The 24651-nt window shown below is 39.3% G+C and overlaps 1 protein-coding gene across 2 annotated transcripts in view; it reads right to left on the bottom strand.

The window, feature by feature from the left end:
- AK4 (adenylate kinase 4) overlaps positions 1-24651 on the bottom strand; it is a 67033-nt gene that overhangs the window by 24712 nt on the left and 17670 nt on the right. For both annotated transcript variants that reach the window (XM_054574230.1, XM_054574224.1), the window contains exon 3: positions 2476-2595. In XM_054574230.1, coding sequence (XP_054430205.1) covers positions 2476-2595 — 120 coding nt within the window. The remainder of the gene's footprint in view (positions 1-2475; positions 2596-24651) is intronic.

Below are 24651 nucleotides of genomic sequence, written 5' to 3'. Positions count from 1 at the left end.
TACCAGGCTATCATTCCTCTCTTACCCAGTTCGCACTGCCCCTCTGCTGAAAAAAAAAATCTACCTTCCCAACCCTTACTCATCACCCTACAAAACATCTCTTATTTACTACCTCTTTTTCAAAAGTTGTTCCAATCCCTCCTACCACCAATACACCATAATTTTCTCCTTTAGGTCCTCAAGGTACAACATATATATACTTCTATTATACTTCAGTAATTAATTTTTTATATACCCGACTCCCCTAATACAATAGAAGCCCCTTAAAGAGTAGCAACAATGTCTTACTTTTTTTTTTAATCCTCACCCAAGGATATGTTTTTTACTGATTTGGGGGAAGGGGGAAGAGAGAGAGAGAAACATTGATGTGAGAAACTTCCAACGGTTGCCTCCTGTTCATGCCCTGACCAAGGATCAAACCCACAACCCAGGTATGTGCCCTAACCGGAAACAGAACTCAATATTTTCATGCATGGGATGATGCTCCAACCAACTGAACCACCTGGCCAGGGTGGCAATGTCTTACCATTTTTATCAACAGCACTTAATAGTTTTTGACACACAGAAGAACCTTTATTCATTATTGCCAAATGAATAAACACATGCCTTCCACAAGCCACTACAGCCTTTCTTTTAACAAGTTTTCAATTCAGTCTGTTGGTTCCCTCCAACCCTATGAGAACACAGTTCTAAATTTTTTTAATGGGAGTTATTCTAATAAGATATGATCTACTTTATAGTCAACATTTGAGAACACCTACAAAGTATAGAACACGTTGAATAACAGTTAACAAAGAATGCTCCACAGAACAAATCCTGGATGTTCAGAAAATACCTCATGATATCTCCTTCTGTGGGGCATTAAATCACATTATCATATTATAAATTTGACAAAATCCTGAAATAAAGAAAACTGATTAACTTCGACACTTATTAACTTTGGGCCAGTAACTGAACCCCACTTTGTCTCAGTTTTCTCGTCTATTAAATGTGGATAGTGGTACCTACTTCCAAACAGGTATTATAGGGATTGAATGATCCCTACAATTAAAAGTTGTTTGTAATATTTAAACTGACATTTTTCTAAGCATATTTGAACACAAAGTCTGTTTTGTGATCTAGCAATTATAAACATTGCACACTACACACTTTGAGAAACACTGATATAGAATAAATACTCCACCATATTGGTCATTTTGGAGATTCATGACTCTAGGCTTTAGCACAAATATAGGCAATCTGATAGTTTAAATGTAGGACAATTCCTCCAATTTCTCTGTGGTTGGCAAACATCAAGGTTTCAATCGTCACAGCTTCCCGAGGCTTCAGTTTCACCAAATTAAGACAGAAATGAGTGCACTGTGTGAACTAAAGGAAAACTCTGCAGTGCAAACAAGTCTATTAGAGCTAAATCTCACTGTCACATTTTTTTGTTCATAGAAAGCAGTATGTTCATCAAGTTTCTATTTTCTTTGCACTAAGGGATCTTGCTACTTAGTAAGACAAAGAATCTGCCCAATCTGTTTCTTTCCTTTGGTCAATCAAAAGATTTATATTGGGCAAACTTAAAGTAGAAGATACTGAATTCCAGCTTGCTGAAACACGAAATTGTGTAGTATTTTGTGTGTGAGCCTCTGTATGTATTTTCTTGGGTAAAATATCATAGATGTCATCAAGGGATCCATAAAGCCTAAAAAGTTTAGGAACAACTGGCTTTTTAAATCAGGTCCTTGTACTGTTTAAATACATATTAAAAATCAAACAGTATCAAAGGGTATATATGGTCAAAGGTAAGTCTCTTTCCCAACCTTAATCCTTACCCACTGTTAACGGTTTTTTATAACTTTCCAAAGATAGCTTATGCATGTGTTTGTAAGTATATACAGTAATATTATTCCATTTCTCCATTTTTTACATAAATAATAATATATGATATACACTAAACTGCAACTAGCTTTGTTCATTTGGCAGTTATCTTGAGATCTTTCCATATTGACACACAGATACAGATTATTTGGTTAATGAACATACCAAAATTTAAGGCATCCCTATGATAGGTAATTAGGTTGTTACCAATGCCTTGCTATTTATAAATGATGTTGAAAATAAACATTGTTGAAGCTATATCTTTAGGCAAGAAATCCAGCAGATTTCAAGAGAACTGCTGAAAAGTACGAAGATTGCTAAGCTGCCCTCCGAGGCTTGCCCATTTTATATTCTCAACAGTATTTATTTCCTACATACTCAGTAAAAGATTTTCAGATTTTCTGTCTTGATTATTCTGACAGGTGAAAATGATAACTCATGGTTTTAATTTGTGTGGCCTTTCGAATGAAAATCTCTGATTTCAGAAGTTACACTTATGACAATTTAGTCATGGAAACCAAAAGGCATCATGAAAACTGCAATAGTAACGGAATTCAATAAAGGACAAACTATTCACAGAAATCCAGCTTACCCACAGGGTGAACTCACCGTCTAGTAGCCAGTGCTGATCACGCCTGTTTTCCAGCTCCAACATCATTAGGCGTGTGATCACATGATCTGGAACCAAAAGACCTTTCTCTATGTACTGCTTTGCCATATCACCAACTTCTATTAAAAAGACAGGAAAAATGACACTCAAAAAAGCTTCAAAAAAATAAAAAGCTTATATTCTTTTTATGGACAGTTTTGCCTTCTCTCCCATTTCTCCCTGTTGGTATGGGGGAAAGTTACAGATAGATGTTTTTTGAGTAATGATTTAAATATTGCTTCAATAATGACACCGTTTCCCTTTTGTCTCCCAAAGAATTATAAAAGCAGCTCTTGAAGATATACGCAGACCGAAATAAAAGAAAATATAAATTAGACCTAAAATAAAAATAAGAGTTGGAAACAAAGTTGGAGTCTAGAGGGAACGTAGTACATAAAAGGCCAGGAAAGAAGTCCTGGCGGCTTCCTAAAGGCGAGTCACACATGGACACTGAGCCTCCCAACAGTTTATGATAACAAGGACATGGGATCACCTACACGGCTCACGGTATAGAGAAGACTAAAGGAGGCTGAGAAGCACAACCATTCCTTAGAGACCAAAGGAATAAAAATTTCCCCTGTTCTGCTAGAAAGAATGCTGGATAATACAAAAACAGGTTTATTTCCTTTCTTGAGCCTCAGTATAAGCCAATGGCACCTTGCTGACATGATTGTAAAGGACACTCAGTGTTATCAGTGGATTCCCAAGTTCATAAAGAGATGATAATTTTTAAAATTATTTTCAGAGAAAAAAACGCTTGTATTTTAATTCAAAATAACAATCCCTTATGTATGGAAATTGTGAGTTGGGTCAGCAGACCAAATCATCGGTTTAAATTGGTTAATTTCTAGAAATTGACTTTGTTTTTACAAAGATATAAGTCCTCTCTGTTCCAGGGAACTGATAGTGAACCAGGAAGAACCACATTCTCAACGAGAAAATTAAATTCTTGTAAAAACATAAAGCAGAATTATATTATTGCCAGGGGAGGAGAAGCTCAACAATCATTTCCCCCTGCCCCCCCCCCACCTTCCGCTTGAATTTAAGGTAGAGCTGCCTTTCCTTCCCAAAATGGAGTCTACACTCATAATTCCAACTTCAACACAAGCATGAGCTGTGAAGAGCTTTGTATCACTGGATCATTACTACTGGACAAAAGTAGCTCAAAGTCGGGCCCCATGATGCGGATTCAGTAACTCACTGAAAGAAGCAGAACACAAAAGACGACCACATTACTGAATGTGGCTGAACATGAACGTGAACACATTCATTCAGAAAGTATTTACAGACTGCACGTTATATAACAGGTAATATTCTACAAACGTGGCAGTGAAGAAGAGTTGCTTACTGATACTTAAAGGCAGCATTACTTTCCTTAAGAGCCACTATAACAAACATTAACTGAGCCTATATTATGTCCTAGGCACTGTGCTTTAAGCATTGCATGTGAGTGTCATTTCATTTGACTCTCATAAATCCTCACCTTCACATAGGAAATAATAGCCATTTTTTGTGACAGCTTTATTAAGATATAACACACACCATAATATTCACCATTTTAAAATGTACAACTCAGTGGTTTTTAATACATTATCAATGTTGTGCAATCATCACCACTACCTAGTTCTAGAACATTTTTATAATCCCAGAAAGAAACCCTGTACCCATTAGCAGGACGTTCCCATTTCTGCCTCCCTCTAGCCTGTGGCAACTACTAACCTACATTCTGTCTTTACAGGTTGGCCTGTTCTGCACCTCTCATATAAACAGAATGACATAGTATGTGGTATTTTATGTCTGGTTTCTTTCACTTAGCAGACTGATTTCAAGGTTCATTCATGTCATACTGTATATCTATGTCATTCATTTTTTTAAAGATTTTATTTTATTTTTAGAGAGAGGGGAAAGGAGGGAGAGAGAGAGGGAGAGAAACATCATCGTGTGGACCTGGCCTGCAAACCAGGCATGTGCCCTGCCTGGGAATCGAACCTGCAACCGTTTGGTTCGCAGGTTGGCACTCAGCTCACTGAGTCACACCAGCCAGGGCTATATGTCATTCATTTTTATTGCTGAATATTATTATTCCATGGAATGGATATATCATATTTTGTTTAGCCATTTGATGGATACTTGGGTTGTCTCCACTTTGGGGTTACATATGCTTTCAGTTCTCTTGGGTAATACGTGTAGGGTATTTATGGTTTCTCTCTGAAAAATCACTGTCACATAGGATGCTTGGAGTAATTGACAAGTCTGGTGCTATCTTACTTGGCAAGAGTCAGACCAGCCAGCCCCAAGTCCTGGTCTAGTCCTATCCACCACACTTTACACATCAACAAATACACATCTTCCAAAGTGAGAGACCAAGACGTGAAATGACTCCAAATATTCCATGAGAAAACAGTAAAAGAGTAGGGAATGCCTTCGTTGGAAAAGAGAAGACCCAGAGAAGGACATGATAACAACTTACCCATGCCCTCATATTTTACCCTGGGAAAGGCATTATTTTATTCAATCCCCAGGATTTGGAATTATGACTAGTAGTGGGAATTACAAGTGGATAGAAAAAGTTTCTAAGGAAATGTCTGAATGGAGACTCAAAGACTGTCCAGGAAGGAACACTGTAGAGGGGTTCTGACAACTGGACTCGGGATTGGGCAACATTCTTTTCCAACTATTTTTGGCAGCCTTGGCTCTTCTCTGGAGCAGAACAGACATGTTCTCATTCTGATACAAAATCAAACTTCCACATCTCTCAACCGCTACCATGAAAACCTGGAAAGGTCAACAGCCAAAGCAAAATGGATTTAACAACATGAATCCAAATGAAGATGTTACTATAAGAATAAACGAAAATAAAACATGGGTGAGAAGACAGAGGCCCATTCTGGAAAACATGACCTTCATCTGCCCATGTTGGTTTGCTTGGAAGAAAAACAGTATCATTAAGTGCTAATGCTAAGATGTTTGGGTAAAACACACAGCTGCTCCAATTTCTCAAGTAAATTCCAAAGAAAGGCTATAGACAAACGCATGTCTTTTTGTTCTGATTGCCTATAAAAGTGCCTGTAAATTGAGGGCAAACAGACAACAGAGCTGGACGAGTGTTCACAAAGCAACAAATTCCCCAAGGTGCCAGCCAAATCACCAGAAACAGATAACAAACTCAATGTTCTTTTCATTGTTCATGACAGAAAACACTGAGAATGAGAGACTCCAGTAAAAGAGCTTGATTCTTTCCTAAGGATGCCTAAAACTAGGAGAAACCATTGGCCGCTCCCAGTATCATCCCTTTTTCTAAAGGCCATTGAAAATACCAACATACACACTCACACTATGCAAGGCATGGTCCAAATGAAGTGTAGCGTTGTGATTCTGCCAACCACAAGTCCTTTATCCCCTACTCTTAAGAATACTTTGGCACTGAAGTAGTTACTTAAAAAAAAAAATTAATAAAGAAAAACACCTTAAAAATTGTTTATCCTTCATAACACTTTGATGAAACTCTTCTAGGTAAGAAAATAAGCTCTTCAGAAAATCTTGGTTGAGAAATAGATATCAAGGACCTTTAGAGGTAAAAATTATGGAAGAAACTCCTAAATTTAGGGCATTTTGGCACTGAACTCAATGACTCACTTCAGATGTGCAGGATCCACCTTTCAATTGGACTTACTCAAAGCCAGGCTTCCTTTTTCCTTCACACCAAAAACACACGGTTTTAAAGCCCTCCATGACACTTGCTATCAATAGGTATGAGGACAATTCTGAATCTGGTGTAATGGTCAAGAGCATATACTTTAGAGCTATACTTCCTAGCTTAAAATCCTGACACTGCCACTTAAAGGCTTTACAGACTTTCGTCACATTGTGTGGCTTTGCCTCAGTTTTATCATCTATAAATTGGGAACGATACAACCTAGGGTTGTTTTGAAAGTTGTATGTGGTTAATGTGTGTAAAGGACTTGGAAAATGCCTCTTTGCAAATTTCATTCAAGGATATGGAAACATTAAGTATTTGCTCCTATGTGCCAGGTATTGTTCTAAGTAGTTTAAACACATGAACCCATTTAATCCTCATTAAGTATCTACAAGGTCAATATTATTTCATAAATAAATAATATTTCCCCCATTTCATAAATAAGTCAACTGAAGCACAGAGAGGTTAAGTAACTTGTTCAAAGTAGTTCAGCCAGTAAGTGCTGGAGCCAGACCTCAAACTCAGGCAGGTTGGCACCAGAGCTCATTTTCTTAACCACTCATTACACTATACTGTCTCTCAATGTTTGTGAGCCTTTCCTTGAACAGAAGCACTTTGAATGTTAGAGTACATGTGTAATTTTGTGATTTATAAGAAATATATATACATGGTCCAAAGCGGGGCTCAGAGCTCCCAAAACCCTTTGAATTTCTTGAGTGGTAAGAGCAATGGAAGCATCTTTCATTATAATATTTGATCTCTTGTCCCCTTAGTTCCTGAAAATGTACCACAGCCATAAAAGTGAAATGGGTGTCCTGCTTTAACAATTCCCTTTCCCCATCTCTGTTTACATTAATGAGGTGACTATTAGAAAGTACCTAAGGGTGGGCACTGGTTGCCAGAGGAATGAACCATGAAGAGGGGATATGCTTTCACTCACCTCCTGATTTCCTGGAAGGATAAAAGGACTAAAAGTTGATTCAATCACCAATTGCCAATGAGTTCTTCAATCATGCCTACGTATTGTGTCCTTTATAGAAACCCAAAAAGCAGGGGTTAGGAGAGCTTCCAGGCTGGAGAACTACAGTACTTCAACGTGCTAGACCCCAAACTCCATGAGAACAGAAGCTCCTTTGTTCCAGATCTCTCTTTCTGTATTTCATCATCTCACGGTTGATCTGTATCCTTTAATATCCTTTGTAGTAAATTCGTAATCTAGTAAGTAAATGGGTTTCCTGAAACCTCCGAGCAGCTCTAGCAACTAAACCCAAGGAAGAAGTCGTGGGAAGCTCTGATTTGTAGTCAGTAGGTTACAAGCATGGGTGACCACCTGGACGGACAACGGGCATCTGAACAGGAGGGTGAACTCATAGGACTGAGCCCTTACGGTATGACCCTGTTTCCAGACAGACAATGTCAGAACTGCACTGAAATGTGGGACACTCTGCTGGTACTGCAGAACTACTTGGTGGTGTGCAAACTCTCCCTCTCCCCGAACACACACACACGTGCCAACATTGGAAACTGAGTGCAGAACCTTTTCACATTCTTCTGGAATAGCGAAGCCCCTGTGTAAAGGGACAAGAACAGAGTGGGTCTGAGTTTCTCTGTGAACCTCTGGAAAAGCTACCTCCTTGGTGATGGTATGCCCTGTGGGGAAATGCCTGGTCATGTTCTGTGTAACAACTTTGCTTCCATTGGGCACTGTATCTTTCACAAAATAATATTTAGCAGCAAGTATTTCTGAGCAGCTGTTTTCTACCAAACTCTCAGCACCCTCCGATCCTGCACCTCCTGGTTAGTCAACTTCCTCCTCTCCCCAGGGGCCTCTCCCTCCTCTAATCCATCTTCCACTCAACTTCCAGAGGAGCTTCCCCAAAACACAAGTTGGCCTAAGTCACCTCCTCTTTCAATACCAGCAATGCATTCTCTGGCCTTCAGGATGACATTGCAACTCCTCAGGACAGCATTCATGCTCACTCTGTTCTGGCCTGGAAGTATTCCTCAAACCTTACCTCCCTCCACAGTTTCATTATTGCCTAACCCTGGACCCCCTGCTCTGTGCCAGGCACAATTTGAGTAAGACTGTGCTCCCTTCCCTCAAGCAAGTGTATAGCACGGAAGAAAGGCAGGTCGAGGGTGGAGGGGGGCGGTGCACTCTACTAGAGATGTGCCCAGGAACAGGGACACAGAGGTGGATACCTCAGTCTAACCTCAGACCCAAGGAAAGCTTCCTGCCCTGGAGCTGGGCTTTGAGAAGCTGGCAAAAGTTGGCTGGAAGAGCCACCCTTCAATGTCAAGTTCTAGGCATACCAGCCACCTCAGAGCCATGAATTTTCCACTTCCTTCAGATCAGATCCTGGGTTGAAGCTAGTCCCTAAGTGCCTCCATGCAGATGAGAAAAAATATGTCCTCTTTAGAAGATGTCCCTCCCTCCAGGCAGACTCAACTCTATGCCAGGAAATGCAGCTTGGTGGACAGAACCAGGGCTGGACTGCATGCCCCACAGACACGTCTCAGCCAGGTACCCTCCCACATCCATCTGTCCAACCATAAGTGGTTGTGCCTCTATACACATCTCACTCTTCTTTGTTAAGTGGAAGTTTTTCACATATACTCCAAACCACATTATAATCCCCTTGAGGCCAGAGACTGCCTTATTTTAAGGGTCAATACAGGCTACTGTACTTGAGACACTGTCTAAGGATACCTTGAGATACACTCTACTAAAGATACTATCATATTTTTAGACTCTCCATCTTCCTGTTCCCAAGGTTCTATAAATTATTAGATGAACCTTCTTCTCACTCCACCCCCATTCATATCTTGCATCTATGGTATTGTTCAACCATCCCGATAATCATAGTTGTGACTTTAAGGCAATTAAAAGTCAGAAAAACCTTCTCAATCACCCAGTAAGGATTATGAACAGCAACGTTTCCTTTAAATATTATCTTACAGTCTATTTGCCAAGTTATAACTGAGTAAAATAAATTTTTTAATTAAGCAACATTTGGTTATCTAATTGGTCTACATAATTGGACATTTAGTACTTGTTGTCAATGGTTCTCCCAACTATTGCTTCAGTCTAGTCAAGCTGGTGCAGAAAGATCATTACCACAGGTTGCATCTGGATCACAAGCCTGACCTCTTAACAAGAAGGGATCTGTTCCTACAAGTGGATATTTGCTCCTCCTGGAGCTGATATTTTTAAACACCTATAAAATGTAAATGAGTCAACTTTTAGGGATTTCTGAGCTCATGACTCCGAAATACTCTGTAACAAAAGAAGCAGAAAGTTTAGCATGAAGGAACAACTTATTTTCAAACTAACAGGTAGGTGGGTAGGTAGGTACTTGGAAGTCACCCCCCATGAGGGGTTATACTAGACTAGACCACCAAAAATCTGCTGCCTGTCTTTGAGCCATCTTTCTGGTGTCTGTGTAACACAGATGATCTTTACTCTAAAGGTTTCCTGATAAATCACAAGACATTAGGGATGGCAGACTATTTCTAAAAAAGGTAAGAAAGAGAGCTTATAATTTATTTAATATAAAATAATACAACATTTTGAAACTGTAACTAAAACTTTAATCCGATTCATTCTTTGTTTCTTTGGATATCAGACTAAGAAAGATTCCCATAAGATCAAGTCACTGATCCCATGTTTCTCCTGAGGAACAGCGACTTCACACAGAGTGCGCCTGTCTTCAAACCCTTTCTTTCACTATTAGTCTTAGGATGTGATATTTAGCTCATCATAAGGACAATTATACAGGTATATTAACCAAAGGAAATTGTAGCTAAAATTATCTGAATCTGTGGCCAATAAAAGGAATCATTCCCTAAGTCAAAAGAAGGTTAATAAGAAAAAATTTTTCTTGTAACCTAGATTTGAACCCAAATTTCTATAAAGTACAAATGTGCATCTCTTTACCACTGTGAGATTAAAATAAAACTATAATATGATTTCTCCTTTTATTAAGGTTCAACTGACAGATAACATTAAATTAATTTCAGGCATACAACATAATGATTTAATATTTGTATATCAAATATGGAATGATCACCACAATAAGTATAGTTAACATCTGTCACTGTACAGTTACAAATTACTTTTTCTTGTGATGAGAATTTTTAAAAAGATTTTATTTATTTATTTTTAGAGAGAGGGGAAGGGAAGGAGAAAGAGAGGGAGGGAAACATCAATGTGTGGTTGCCTTTCACATGCCAGCTACTGGGGATCTGGCCTGCAACCCAGGCATGTGCCCTGGCTGAGAATCCAACCAATGACCCTTTGGTTCATAGGCTGGCACTCAACCCACTGAGCCACACCAGCCAAGACTTGTGATGAGAATTTTTAAGATCTACTCTCTTAGCAACTTTCAAATATACAACACATGTATAGTCACTGTGCTGTATGTTATATGCCCATGATTTACTTATTTTATAACTGGAAATTTGTACCTCTTAATCACCTTCATCCATTTTGCTCACCCCACCCCCCTCCATCTCTGGCAACCACCAGTCTGTTCTCTGTATCTATGAGCTAAGTTTTTTGTTTGTTTTGTTTTTTAGATTTCACATATAAATGACATCATACAGTTGATTTATTCTTGGTACCTGACTTTTGATCATGGGAAAATACCCTTTTAGAAACACTGGAATGGCTTCATAATGAGGTAAGGAGTCAAAATGATACAAGAAATTGCCCTCAGGCTGGGAATCAAGAGTCTTGGCTTTCCGTTCTGCTTCCAAGCGACTGCCCACAGGTACTTTACTTACCGTGGCCTCAAGTTTTCCTCCTCCGCAGAAGAGTTGGACCTTTCTACTTCTGTCATGTCAGAGGTAAAATTCCCATTCCCTGAACCTGGTTTTGTGGCCCCCTGTGAAGATGAGCGGACTGGCTTGGCCAGTGTGCCTCAAACCGCACTAGCATCCTTTGAACCGCCAAGATTCCACCTCTGCAGTGAGGTAAGGGACCTCAGAGATTAAGGAGCCTCTCCCTGCTTTCATGGACAGCCAAGGCACGGACTATTAAACCCACTCTAGAGGTAAGAAGCGGAGTCCCAACCAGAACTCAGACCTGAATCATCTGTCACTGTTGTGTGTATCATACCTTGCCTGGAAGACTTTCTGGGAATAAGGGCCAATGCTTTGTTAGGCTTCTTCACTCTTTTCTCTCTAGCCAGACTGGATATTTACACTCACTTGGTCTAACTTTATAACTCTGGGTCCAAAAATGTGTTGGCAGTGGGTGTGTTTCTATAATAGCCAAGATAAAAATATGCATGGACAAAAGCGACAATGACTTTCGGTAGGGGAGGGGCTGGTATAACTGAGAAAGAAGGTGATACGACATATAAGCACAAAGGACATCCAGCAGGTTCTTTATCCATAAGCTTTCTCATTCCACTAGCAGATCAATTTTGACCCCCCCTCCCCCACTGATTCAAAGAACAAAATAGTGCAGTAATCTCATTTTAAGACTTTAATTAAATCATGAAAGAAAAAGATGTTGGGATTTCATATAAGCCAAAAAATATTGGATGTCCTATGTCAGGAGTGTTTTCTGGGCCCAGAATAGGAACACATGCACTCATAAACACACCATGAACATCTGGCATAGGACAATGTGCTGCCTCATATTAAGCAGCAAAGAAGAAAAAGCAGACCGGGATGCAGGCAACAGAAGCTGGGCAAGGAAACAAATGGGAAAAGGCAAGTAATCTGATAGGCTTGCTGAAATCATGAGTGTTAGACTCAAAATGTTTAAACCACCTCCTCAAGCCCACGTTCTGCAAGTCAGCCTTGGAATCCACCATACCAGGCACTTTCAGCCCTGAGGAGTAGGGCCATTCTTCAGATTTCTTGAGCTTTCCAGATTCTCTCTGCCTACCCTATAACCTTGTTCCAACCCAATTACTAGTCCCATTCAGAGGACAGGGAAGAATTTCACTTTTAAAGAAACATAAAAAGAAATCCCTTCCTTTGCAGAAGGCCCAGGGCGTGGATCTGGCTGTGCCAGGCACCTTTTCAGCTGCCTCTGTGTGCAGGATCTTGGCTGCATATCAGCATGAGGGAAGCTGCTGTTTCCTCCAGTACCATCTGCTCCAACAGGATGGACTGCTACTGCTGCCCATGGGGGACTCTCCTCCCTCCTTCCCTCTTTCCCTACCTCCCTTCCTATCTCCCGCCCTCCCTCAGTCATAGCTCTCTGGAAGTGCTCTGGCGGAGAACTACAACAAGGCCACCAAAGATGTGCCATGCTCATCAGCTTCCCAGGGCTGACAGCAGACAGTCCTGCCAACGAAGGGAAAGAGAAGGAGGCAGAAAGCTGATGCAAACTAACACTCTTTTCCAACAGGGCTCCCAGTAGGGTTGTAAGGTCCACTGAATAGGGTAACAGACAATCATCCTTTAACACCCAGCAAGAACAATAATAATACCAAAGGGCAGACGCTATGAAAAACGGTGTGGAAGTTCCCCCCAAAAATTTAAAATAGAACTACTTCTGGGTATTTATCCAAAGAAAATAAAAATATTAACCCAAAAAGATACATGCATCGCCATGCTCACTGCAATGTTATTTATATTAGCCAAGATATGGATATAAATGTCTATCATTAGATGAATGGATTAAGATATGGTACATATATATACAATGGAATATTACTCGGCCATAAAAAATGCAATCTTACTATTTGTGACAACCATGAGGAAACTTGAGGGCATGATGCTAAGTGAAATAAGTCAGGCAGAGAAAAACAAATAGTGTCATATGATCTCATTTATGTGTAAAATCTAAAAAACAAACAAAAAACAACTACCAAGCTCATAGATACAAAGAACAGATTGCTGGTTGCTTGCAAGGGCCGGGCGGAGAGGGGGAATGGGTGAAGGTGGTAAAAAGATATAAGCTTCCAGTATAAAATAAGTAAGTCATGGGGATATAATATATAGCGTAGTGACTATAATTAATAATATTGTGTTGCATACTTTAAAGTTGCTAAGAAAGTAGAAAGTTCTCACCACCAAACAAAAACAAAAACAAAAACACCTCTTTAAGACTTATTGTGGTGATCATTTTGCAAGGTATACAAATATCAAATCATTATGCTGTACACCTGAAACTATATAATGTTGCATGTCAATTAGTCATGTGCCATTTAATGAAGGAATCCATTCTGAGAAATGAATCATTTGACCACTTACTTCATTGCTGTTTGAACATCACAGAGTGCACTTACACAAACCAAGATGGTATGATCTACCACACACCCAGGCTACATGGTATAGCCTACTGCTCCTAAGCTCCAAGCCTATAAGCGTGTCATTGTACAAGATTAAATCAAGCACAAGAGAAAATGATGCAATCAAGAGATGCAGTAAGCACAAGTTTTAAGGCAGCAGTAGGCAAAACACAGCATATGTTTTACAGCAAAAGTTCTTTTAGTAAGTAAAAAGTACATTCTAAAATAATATTTTAAAAAGTATAGTAAATATGTAAACCAGTAACATAGCTGTTTATTCTCATTAGCAAGTATTCTGCACTAATGTATATTATGTAATTGTACTTTAAATGCTGAACCAGTGGTTGTTGACTGCTGTCAAAATAACTACGTATTTTGGGTTTAAAACTAAAAAGTGTTTTATATGCGAAAAGGGAGAATACTGTAAATTTTAAAATGTGTCTCCATTTTATGTATTTGTATGTATATACTTAATTGCAAGGTTAAATTAACTTGAAAAAGTGGTCAAAGGAGACTACAATTTTGGTGATTCAAAGTTTAACACTTCATGAAGTGGGCAGTCTCCTTAGGGAGAAATACAAAAATGGGGTAGAAAGCAGGAAGTTTTTATAGAATTAAAAAATAAACAACAAAAAAAGAGAAAGATAGAAAGTATCTGATTGACTGGGGTCAGTCAACCTTGTTTAGGGTGAGGGAACCCAGAGTTGCTTGCTGTCTAGGGACTAGCTGACTGTACATAATGCATTTCTGGTCAAGCAGAGCATTTACAGGGACATGGAAGTTATCTAAGTCCCAGTGTGGGGATGTGGCACCCCAGGCAGGAGCAGTTCCATCTTGGGCTGAGAAATTTATTTCAACAGTATTATGGGTCACATTTTAAAAAATTAAACACTGGGCCAGCCATTACTCTAATCCCTTACATGCGTTATCTCATTCTTACAACATCAAGAGGGTAGTACCATTATTATCTTGTTTTGTAGTGGAAGAAATGCAGATACAAAGTGCTTGAGCAACTTGCTGGCCAGCTTCCCAGACAGTGTGATCCCAGAGGCTGCACTCTTTAACACAGGCGCTACAGTGGGGTGGCTTCCCAAGCCCTGCCTGCAAAGCATTCCTCCACTTCCTCGAGCAATCAGTCTCTTCCTCCCAATTCCTCCCACACCGGAATCCTTTGTTCTGCCATCTGTCCTCTCCCCTCCTGAACACCTCAAGAGCAGGTCTCCAGCGACTTATACACTAAGCCTCAGGGAGCTAAGGATACCTTCAATAGTTTTTAGGTTGAATAAGTAAATAATTAAAGATGGGATTTTTTTTTAAAGGAAGAAAGAAAAGCAAAATAAAATGTAGCAAATAATAATAAACCTTGACCTGTGAGGATCTGTCCTAGGCAAAAGGAAACTAAGTTTTTAAAACATTCCTCTCTTTTTTAGATACTTAAGGGGAAGTAAGACACTTTATTTAAAGTTTTAATCAAGTTAAACAATGCACAGACTAAAGTTTTAAGGCATCAGTCTATGCTTTGTTCCAGCTCCTTTGTTCAGGGAAAACAATCAAATAAGTTTGGGCTAGGCAAAGGTAGGGCTAGGATTTATTTTGGGAGCTACTAGTGAAGAAATAAACTGCTCTGGGTTAGAAAGTAACAGGTATTGGAGGATTGAAATCCAAGAGACAGAAAAAGAACAAATTCTCCAGAAGGGAAAAAGCAAGAAGGTACCAAACTGAACTCTAAACTAGGGGAGGGCGGGCAGGGCTAGAGGAGCATCTAGGGAGTGACTGACCGGCCTTAGGGCAGACATGTCTACCATACCGTGTCATGATGTTGCCTCTAATCCTTATCGCCCACAAAACCTCAATACAATCACCTTATATCAGGGGTCCCTTAGGAGAAGAAAATAGAGGTAGTGTCCAACATAGGGTGAAAGAATGCAGAAAAGGGCAGCCCTCACAGGACTGGAAAGCAGAAGTGAAGAATTCTAGAGAAGCATGAAATCTGAGAAAGAGGGAAGTAGGGAGAGGAGTACAGGGACAGTGGAGTGGAGTAGAATACTTCGTGTCCACCAAGCAGGTGATGAGGAGCCAATCTTTCTAGCTCAATAGATAATGCTGGAGGTCCAGCCAAGGGCCAGACTGTTACCCAGTGTCGCCGATCGCTCCTACTGTGGGAGCACATCTGTTCCCATGCTGTGCAGTCAATCCCTTGCTACAATGACTCAAAACTAACAACCAGATTGGCAAATCTCTAACTCAGTCCAAACTGGCCCCGAAGCAGAAGCAGTGAGAGAAGGAAGAGAAGAAAGCATTGGATTTCATCTTGCGACTCTGGAAGTTCTACCTCACTAACTAATCTAAAGATGAGCTGCTAAATTACCCAATGAGAAACATTAAACCCTGCCCATTAAACAAGGGATCACTTTCAGGGTAAAACAATCTATTCCCACAGTTGCCTCTATTCAATGAGTTCCTAGATATCTGAGAATATTTTCCTCATAAATCAAACTGCACTGGTCCCTCAATTCAAACCTCTAAGCTTATTCTACGCTCAAATCTCTACATCTTCTGCTACTTTTGCTATTCCAAATAGCATATACATGAAATTGAATGCTGCACCAGATATACTAATTTTAGACTCACTCTAAAACCTTCCCTCTTTCTCCACCTGCCAAACGAAAGGAGGGAAACAAAGCAGGCATATATAGTTCAGCTGCCACAGCTGTTCTCTAAAAACTGGTACAAAGAAGGTGACATGCATTCTTTTTGAGACAAGAATTTTCCATCCCTGTTTTTATTATTTTTTTTTAATGCTAAGCCAGAAAATACCTGGAGTCTCTAAAAATGATCAAACTTGTGCAACTGAGTCACCTTGCCACAGCAAGGCAGTAATGTCTGGCAGCAACCATCAAAATAAAGTTGTTTTAAACTCGCTCCACTTCTCAAGCACATAACTGGATTCCACTACCTCACAATCTAAAAACAAAAGGAAAAAATTTTCAGATAAATTTACATTTAATCAAAGCCAATGATAACTGCTACAGTGATTATTAGTTTATTCATCTCTACCTATTTTATGCCAAGCATTAACAACAAGTTCATGTAACTTTTTAAGAGCAACTATTTCTTCTATTATATACAGAAAGCATCATTGAATAGACCTGTGTCAAAAAGAAAAAAATACCAAAGACAGAAAGGGAAGAAGGGAGGGAGGAAGGGAGGGAGATCAAGGGGAAGAGAAAGATTGAGAAAGGGGGAGAGGGGGCAGAGAGAGAGAGAGAGAGAGGCCATTACAACAGGGATGAGGCCCCAACAGATAACAGCTGCCTTGCCTTGTGCAACACTTAGACTGCCAAGAATAAAACTTTAAAAAAAAAAAGATTCTGCAACTTTTTTCTGCCTTTCATGGGCCACTAACTATGAAACAGATTTCTAAGGCATGTTTTCTAATCAGGTCTATATAACTAACAGCAAATTGGAGCAGAACCAGATTTACAGGAAGATTCTGTCATCGTAATTTAACTTCTAGAAACACTACTTCCCACCCACCCCAACCCCCGTCAGGGGGCGGGGTGGAGGGTAGGGGGGTTCCTGGCTTCTGTCACTTAGAACATCTCCAGCCCATTAACAGAAGTTCCAGCTATGGCTCAGCCACCATCTGTGGCTGTCTTTCTCAATCCTGGCCATCAAGGACAAGCAATGTTTCAGTGCTGTTTGGCTTGGCTAAGTTCCTCTAGACATAAGCTAAGCGTTCACATTTTTTATTCTCTGGGGTTTGAGCTCCAGCAGTGTTTGAAACATGACATTCAAAACCTAAAACTGACCTTGACGATGAGATTTAGACTGGCACTCTGAGACGACCAAACAGAAATATCTACACTGGAAAAATAAAACTCTTCTACTAGGCTCTTAAAATTCATTTCCTCTAAAAAATATCAGTGGAATTTAGGTGAAACAATGTCTGCCACTCCAAAATATGCTTTTTGGGATATTGATATTTTAAGCTGGTTATTTTCAAAATATAAAAGGAATTTAGACAGAGGACCTCCTTCAGGAAGGGAACTATTATCACAGATAACTACAGTTTAATATGAACAAAGTGTGATAGACAGGAAGGAACCTAACAAGTCCTCCCTGTTGTCCCCTTGGAAAGATGGCCCAGCAAGAACTTATTTACCAAACATTTGCATTTCAATCATCACGTGAATTGCCTTCTGGCTCTTTGAAGTCCCAAATCACAACCCCTCCTCACTCCCTCCTTAGCTCAAGATGGCCTGTGAGCCTTTAACTGACCCATCTTTCCTTGGGTCCCATAACTTAGGGAACCCCCCCTAAGTACATATGTAATAAATTTGGTCACTTTCTCCTGTTACTCTGTCCCATGTTAATTTGAAGAACACAAAAGGGTAGTTGGAAATTAACTACCAACAACAAACAGCAACACACTGGCTTGCTACTAGGGTAACACTCCCTTGGACAAAAAACTGAAGAGGGTAGGGGAAAAAAAAAACACCTCTAGTAATCAAGACAAATGATACTTTGTTGCAATATATTAAGATATCCAAATTAATATAAAAAATCCATGATGAAAGCTATGATAATTTTAAATTAAGACAGGATCCAATCCCTGAACTTGTACAATTTACTGACATCATTCTAATCTCAATCCTATTGGATCTGCTCTTCATTTAAAATGTTGCTATAAAAAGCTGTGGTATGAGCTACATTTCTACAATGAATACTACTTGGCCATAAAAAAGAAGGAAATTTTATCTTTTGCAACAGCACATATGAACCTAGAGAGTATTATGCTAAGTGAAATAAGCCAATCAGAAAAAGTCAAATACCATATGATTTCACTTATACGTGGAATCTAATGAACAAAATACACTAACAAACAAAATAGAAACAAACTCATAGATGCAGAGAATAGACTGACAGCTGTCAGAGCGCAGGAGGGTTCAGGGGCTGGGTGAAAAAGGTGAAGGGACTAAGGAAAAACAAAAACAACTCAGACAAGAGTATGGTGATTACTAAAGGGAAAGGGGTGGGAGGAGGCAGCAAGGGGGAAAGGGAGGAAAATGGTAACAGATGGAGGCTTGGGGTACACCACACACAATACCATACACAAATGATGTATTATAGAATTGTACACCTGAAACCTATAATTTTATTTACCAATGTTACCCCAATAAATTCAACTGAAATAAAAAATAGAAAATTGGGGGAAAAAAGAAAATAAGTTGTTATTTTTTTCATTTCTTTGCATCAAACTACTACTTATCTTAATTACTTTCTTTTTGGAGCTCTCAAATTTTTCACTCAAAGAGAGTACCTCACTACTCTCATCCTAACCTCAGCCCTGCCACCAAACCTATGAGGTAGCTCTACAGTTACTTACTCTCACTTGTAAGTGAGTAAACAAAAAAAGTTAGCTACTTTGCCTAAAATCATAGAAGTAGATTCCAAACAAGCTCTGTGGCTCAGAGCCCATGCTCCTAAAGACAGCTTACTACCTCTCAGAGCTTTGCATCATCACTAAGGCATTCAGCATAAACCTCTGTAGTCCTGAATATTAAGAAATAATATGTGGAAAACAACCCAAATAAACTATAATTAATGACAATTTGGGTAAATTTAGTCATTACTTGTTTGTCACTGATCAATATCCTGCAATGCTGAGATAATTCCACCAAACTCCTGTAATTTTTCTAATTTGTCCCTTATTCTTTAGCCATCCTAACTAACCCTTAGAATGAGCCAAGAGAGGAGATATCTGGCTCCTCACTTGACAGGACAGGACTACAGATTTGAGTAGCCTGAAGTATCTGGTGCCAGTAATTAGGTTCTGAGACGACCCTAATATACACTCTCAAACACTGTGGGTTTTATGAGGCTAACTGAGCTACAGTGTGCACTGCAGGACAATGTTTAGAAATACTCCCGAATAATGTGTTCATTTACAAAGAGAGTAGAATTCAGAAATAAACCCACTTAGCTACAATGGTCTCACCACCTTTAGCCAGTTGTTAGTGGTGGTGGACATTGCAGTTAAAAAGGGCCATAATTAGAACAGGCTGAAAACGAATCTAGAAATGGTATGGAAGAATGGTTGTGGGAACTAGGGTTATTTTTCTTGGGGGTGGGGGGAGACAAAAGTTGGGAAAGTGGTGCCTAGCAACTATTTTCAATTATCTGAAGAACTAGTGGATTTAATTTATGTGACACCAAAAGACTGAAGTTGGATAAGTGGATGACAGCTTACGGGTAACAGTTTCAAGGAGCTGGCTTTCATCTCAGTCTAAGGGAAAAAAAAAAAAAAATCTTCCAACAATTAGACCTGTCCAGCAATGAAAGAGCCTGCCTCCAGAGGAGGCAAGTTGGCTGTCAGCTGCTATAGAAGGGATCCAGCACAGAATGGCCACTTGGACGGAAGGACTTAAAATCCCTTCCAATGCTAAGACATTAAGAAATGGAACAAATAATTAAATTTAACACATTGATTGCTATGCATAGTGTTTAGTTCCTAAAAACCTTAGAAAATTAAAACAAAACCATGAGCTTAATGGAAAGGAGGTCTTACACTTTCAGTTTATTCAAAGCTAGATTCTTGATATTTTTAATTACTAAGCCAGTGAAGTAATACAAGTTAAAAATCAATGTCCCTTTTGAAAGAAATAAATTAAGTCCTGAGACAGTATTTATAGCTACAACTTAAGAAAACTGAGAAACGACTCATATTTGCAATCGATATTCCATAGCTATCCTGCAAACTACATTGGCTATTCTTACCAAGGTCTACAGATGTCATGTTCAAGAAAAAATACAGAAGCAGTTGAGTTAGAATTTAGGAAAACAGAACAAAGCAAAGGTCGAATCAGATACACTAGCAGCCCAGTAAATTAAAAGACCCTGGGGAAATCTATCTGATCAGACAAACAGGTAAAGTTCAAAAACTGCCCAACTTAATGATGAAACAATTTTTATTGTTTTTAATCTACACCCAAGGATGTGTTTCCATTGATTTTTAGAGACAGAGAGGAAGGAAGGGGGACGGGGGGAGAAATACTTTTGTATATGTGGGATGGGAAACAGTATATGGAGAGAAAAATTGACGGCTTCCCCCACCCCACACACCCCAACCAGGGATCAAACCCACAACCCAGGCATCCAGGCATGTGCCCTGACAGGGAATCAAACTGGCAACGTTTCCATGCACCGAACAGTGCTCCAACCAACTGAGCCATGAGGCCAGGGTGGCACAATTTTTAAAAAGCAATTTTGCACTAAAGGAGTCTTCCAAAAGAGGTACATACATAACTTTAATGTAAGTTTTTTTGTTTGGACAGAAATGGAAACGAGACACGTTGAAAGATAAATAGAACAACACAACTAATAAAGAGTTTAAAAACAGTGAGCAAGTGCTTGTAGCCTTTGCTACACACACAACACACATGCATGTACTCTGCCTAAATCCCACTGGATTGTGCCAGTGATTCCATTTGATACAATACATTCATTGGGGAAGATTTTAAATGAAAGCAAAGCATTATGACTCCAGGGAAGAAGGGAACAAACCACAAAGAGAAGCCTCCTACTTGCCAGGCATTTTACAGAGATGGACCCATCTGACCCTTCCAAGAACCGTGTGAGGTAAGGATTCTTACAAAGGAGAAAACCGAGTTCATTAACTTCCCCCCAAATTTCCAGAGTCAGTTGAGCCAGAGGTATGCCGGACTCCAAAGCCCAACTATTTTTCTCTATGCCATACAGACAAGTCCTGCACCTACCACTTGCTATGCCAAAACCCACTGGATATCTTCCACCTGGAACTTCCCACAAATACGCAGGTATGTTAAACTCCTTATCCTTCCCAGTTCTTGGACTGCTTTTTCCATGAAATGGGAACAGTTTTCCCCACAATCATTGCAGTTGGACCCTTCAAAGGGCTGCAGTTGGCTCTGCCCTTCCCACCACTCCCACACACAGACGATCATATTAAGGACTGCCATCACTACCTCAACTTCTCCCAAATCCCCTTCTTGCCCTTACTCTTACCCTATGCCTGATCTAAACTGCTGTGACACAACCTTAGCTGTGCTCCACTTGCTTTTCACTACAATCCACTCCATACTTTGTTATGATAAACAACAATCATGCCACTAAAGGCGATGGAGGAAGACACTGACTCCTACAGACTTCCTATTTATAAACTCAATGTGGAATTACATGCAAGCCCCCAAGGACATGTCCAACTTCCTGCCTATAATTCCTCCAACTCTAGGTTTCAATTAAAATACCCTTAATTTTAATTACCGACTCTCAGACATGGTATGATCCCTCCTGCGCCCACTTTTCCACCTGCCAGAATCTTACCTGTCCTTCAAGGCTCCATTTTAATACCCTCTCTCTATAGCTTTCATTTACTCTGTCACACAGCACATAGCAAATGACTTTTTTTTTTTTAATTTTTTAAAAGACTGCATTTATGTGCTTTTAGAGAAAGGGAAAAGAAGGGAGAGAAACATTGATGTGCAAGAGCTACATTAATTTGTGGCCGCTCGCATGCCCCAAGCTGGGGACCTGGCCGGCAACCCAGGCACATGCCCTGACTGGGACTCAAACCAGCAACCTTTTTGGTCTGCAGGCCCGTGCTCAGTCCACTGTGTCACACCAGCCAGGACACAAACTATTAAGTACTGACAGGAGGTTAGACATTGGAGATAGAAAAAAGAACTTAGTTGTTTTTACATGCAATTTCTCTCTTCACTGTTCTTATTAAACTTTTTTACATTCATTTTTAATAGCATTCAGTATATTCTGACTTATAAAACAATTAATTGGGCATATGTTTTACTTTGTCAATTCCTTAAAGGTGGAGACCATTTTTTATTCCCATTAACAAGATGCTATTGCAATATACTGGTTTAACAAGTACTTACTGGCATTTAACTCTACTCATTTGTTTGTGGATACTGTAACACCCTTTAAACTTCTCCCTAGTTTCACTGAAGAACCTTCCAATTCAGTTTCAACATAGCCTGAACAACTTATTAAAAATGTAAATCAGACTGTCCCATATTTAATGGCTTCACCTTGGATTAGGCAATGGTTTACTATCTGTGACATCAAAAGCACAGCAAAAGAAAAAAAATAGGTAAACTGCACTTCATCAATATATATAGAACTCAACAACAAAGGACAAATGAGGCCATTTAAAAATGGCAAAAGGATCTGAACAGACCTTTCTCCAAAGATATACAAATGATCAATAGCACAGGAAAAAACATCATTAGTCCTCAGAGAAATGCAAATCAAAAATCAAAATAAGATACCACTTTACAACCACTACGTAGCTAAAATTAAAGAAAGACATACAATAAGTATTATTAACAAGAATATAAAGAGAATCAGAACCTCATTCATTGCTGGTGAGAATGCAAAACGATGCAGCTGCTTTGGAAAAGGGCAGTTTCTTAAAATATTAAACATAGTATTACCATATGACTCAGCAATTCCGCTCCTAGGTATGTACCCAAGAGAAATGAAAACAAACACCCACACAAAAACTTGTGTGTTCATAGCAGGAAACAACCCAGGATTCCATCACTAATTAATGAATAAACAAAATGTGGTATATCCATACAATCAAATATTACCTGGCAATAAAAAGGAACTAAGTATTGATACATATTACAACACAGTTGAACCTTGAAAATACACTGAAAGAAGCCAGATACAAAAATTTACATATAAGTCAATTTATATTTAATATCCACAATATACAAATCCATACAGTCAGTAGATTGGTGATTGCCAAGAGCTGGAAGGAAGGGGGAATAGGGAATGATTGTTAACGGGTACAGGGTTTCTGTCTGTGATACTACAAATGTTATAAAATTAGATAGTGATGATGGTTGTACAACTATAAAATGTAATAAAAACCACTGACTTATACATTTGAAAAGAATAAGTTTTATTATATGCACGTTATGCCTCAGTAAAGATATTATACATAAAAAACAAACTAACAACAAGACCAAGAAAACCTATCACTTTCCATCAGTTATACTGAAGTTCCTACTGTTGGTCATGCCTCAAGGCCCTATGCCTCCCTTTCCAGCCTCCTCTTCTACCATCTCCTCCTCACTCATAGGGCTCCAGAGACACAACCTGCTTCCCCTCCTCTCCACTTCTGGAAAGCTCACTCCTACATCAGGGTCTTTCCAGATGCTGTTCCTCTGTCCCCAAATCTTTACACATTTGGCTCCTACCCTCATTCAGAGTTCAGCTTAAATACCACCTCAGAGAGATGTTCTCCAACTTCACAATCTAAAGTAGTCTTCCTGGTCACTATCCATCATTGCACTGTTGTATTTATTTCATAGTACTTACACAAGATATAAGGTATAAGACATAATGAATACAAGATTTCCTTTGTTTATATCACTTCTTCCCTCCTGCCATGCAGACTATCAAAACATTTGTTGAACTGAACTGACACTAATAAATTTACCATTCAGATGGCAAGAAACTATAATTGAAGTTATGAAATAGATCATCTTACAGAGAGGTAATAATGAATACCATATTATAAGTACAGATTAGAAATAAGAGAAATTTTAAAGAAAATAATGTGCAGTTGCAACAGCTATGGACAGCTTCACAGAAGCAATGAGACTGAAAATAGACTTTGAGAAATTAATAGAAGTGTGAAAAGCATTACTGGAGAAAGGTACATCTGAACAACGCCCTCTTCCTCCTGGCCCATGATTTAACACCTCACCCACACACGTACACCCCACCATGACTCATGAGATCATACTACAGAACCCTAGAACTTGAACCCCTGCCATGTTTTATTTTTGCATGCCTATACCTAATGCAGGCATAGAAATATCTGTGACATGATTAATGAAATATCAAGTTCAGGTATTATTCCAAAACTCTTACCATTATGATGAAAAGCAGTTTCTACCTCCTCACAATTACAGGTTTCTATTTTGGATCTCTTTTGGTCCTTTTTGGTGGAGGGAAAAGGAAGTCAGTGTTTGCCTTTTTAGATTTTTTTTTAATGTTTTAGGGACAGAACAACAACAAACCACATATCTCTAGACTACCCTGAAAAAAAACCGCTAAATCTCAGTGCTCTTATGGAGAATTAAGCAACAGTAAATATCATCTACTGTCCCAGTGTG

This window comes from Pteronotus mesoamericanus, unplaced genomic scaffold, assembly GCF_021234165.1.
Source record: "Pteronotus mesoamericanus isolate MK-2021 breed Mesoamerican mustached bat unplaced genomic scaffold, CSHL_Meso_final contig_105, whole genome shotgun sequence".
Taxonomy (NCBI): Eukaryota; Metazoa; Chordata; class Mammalia; order Chiroptera; family Mormoopidae; genus Pteronotus; species Pteronotus mesoamericanus.
The sequence above is the reverse complement of the archived record's forward strand: the minus strand, read 5'-3'. Positions and strand labels throughout refer to the sequence as shown.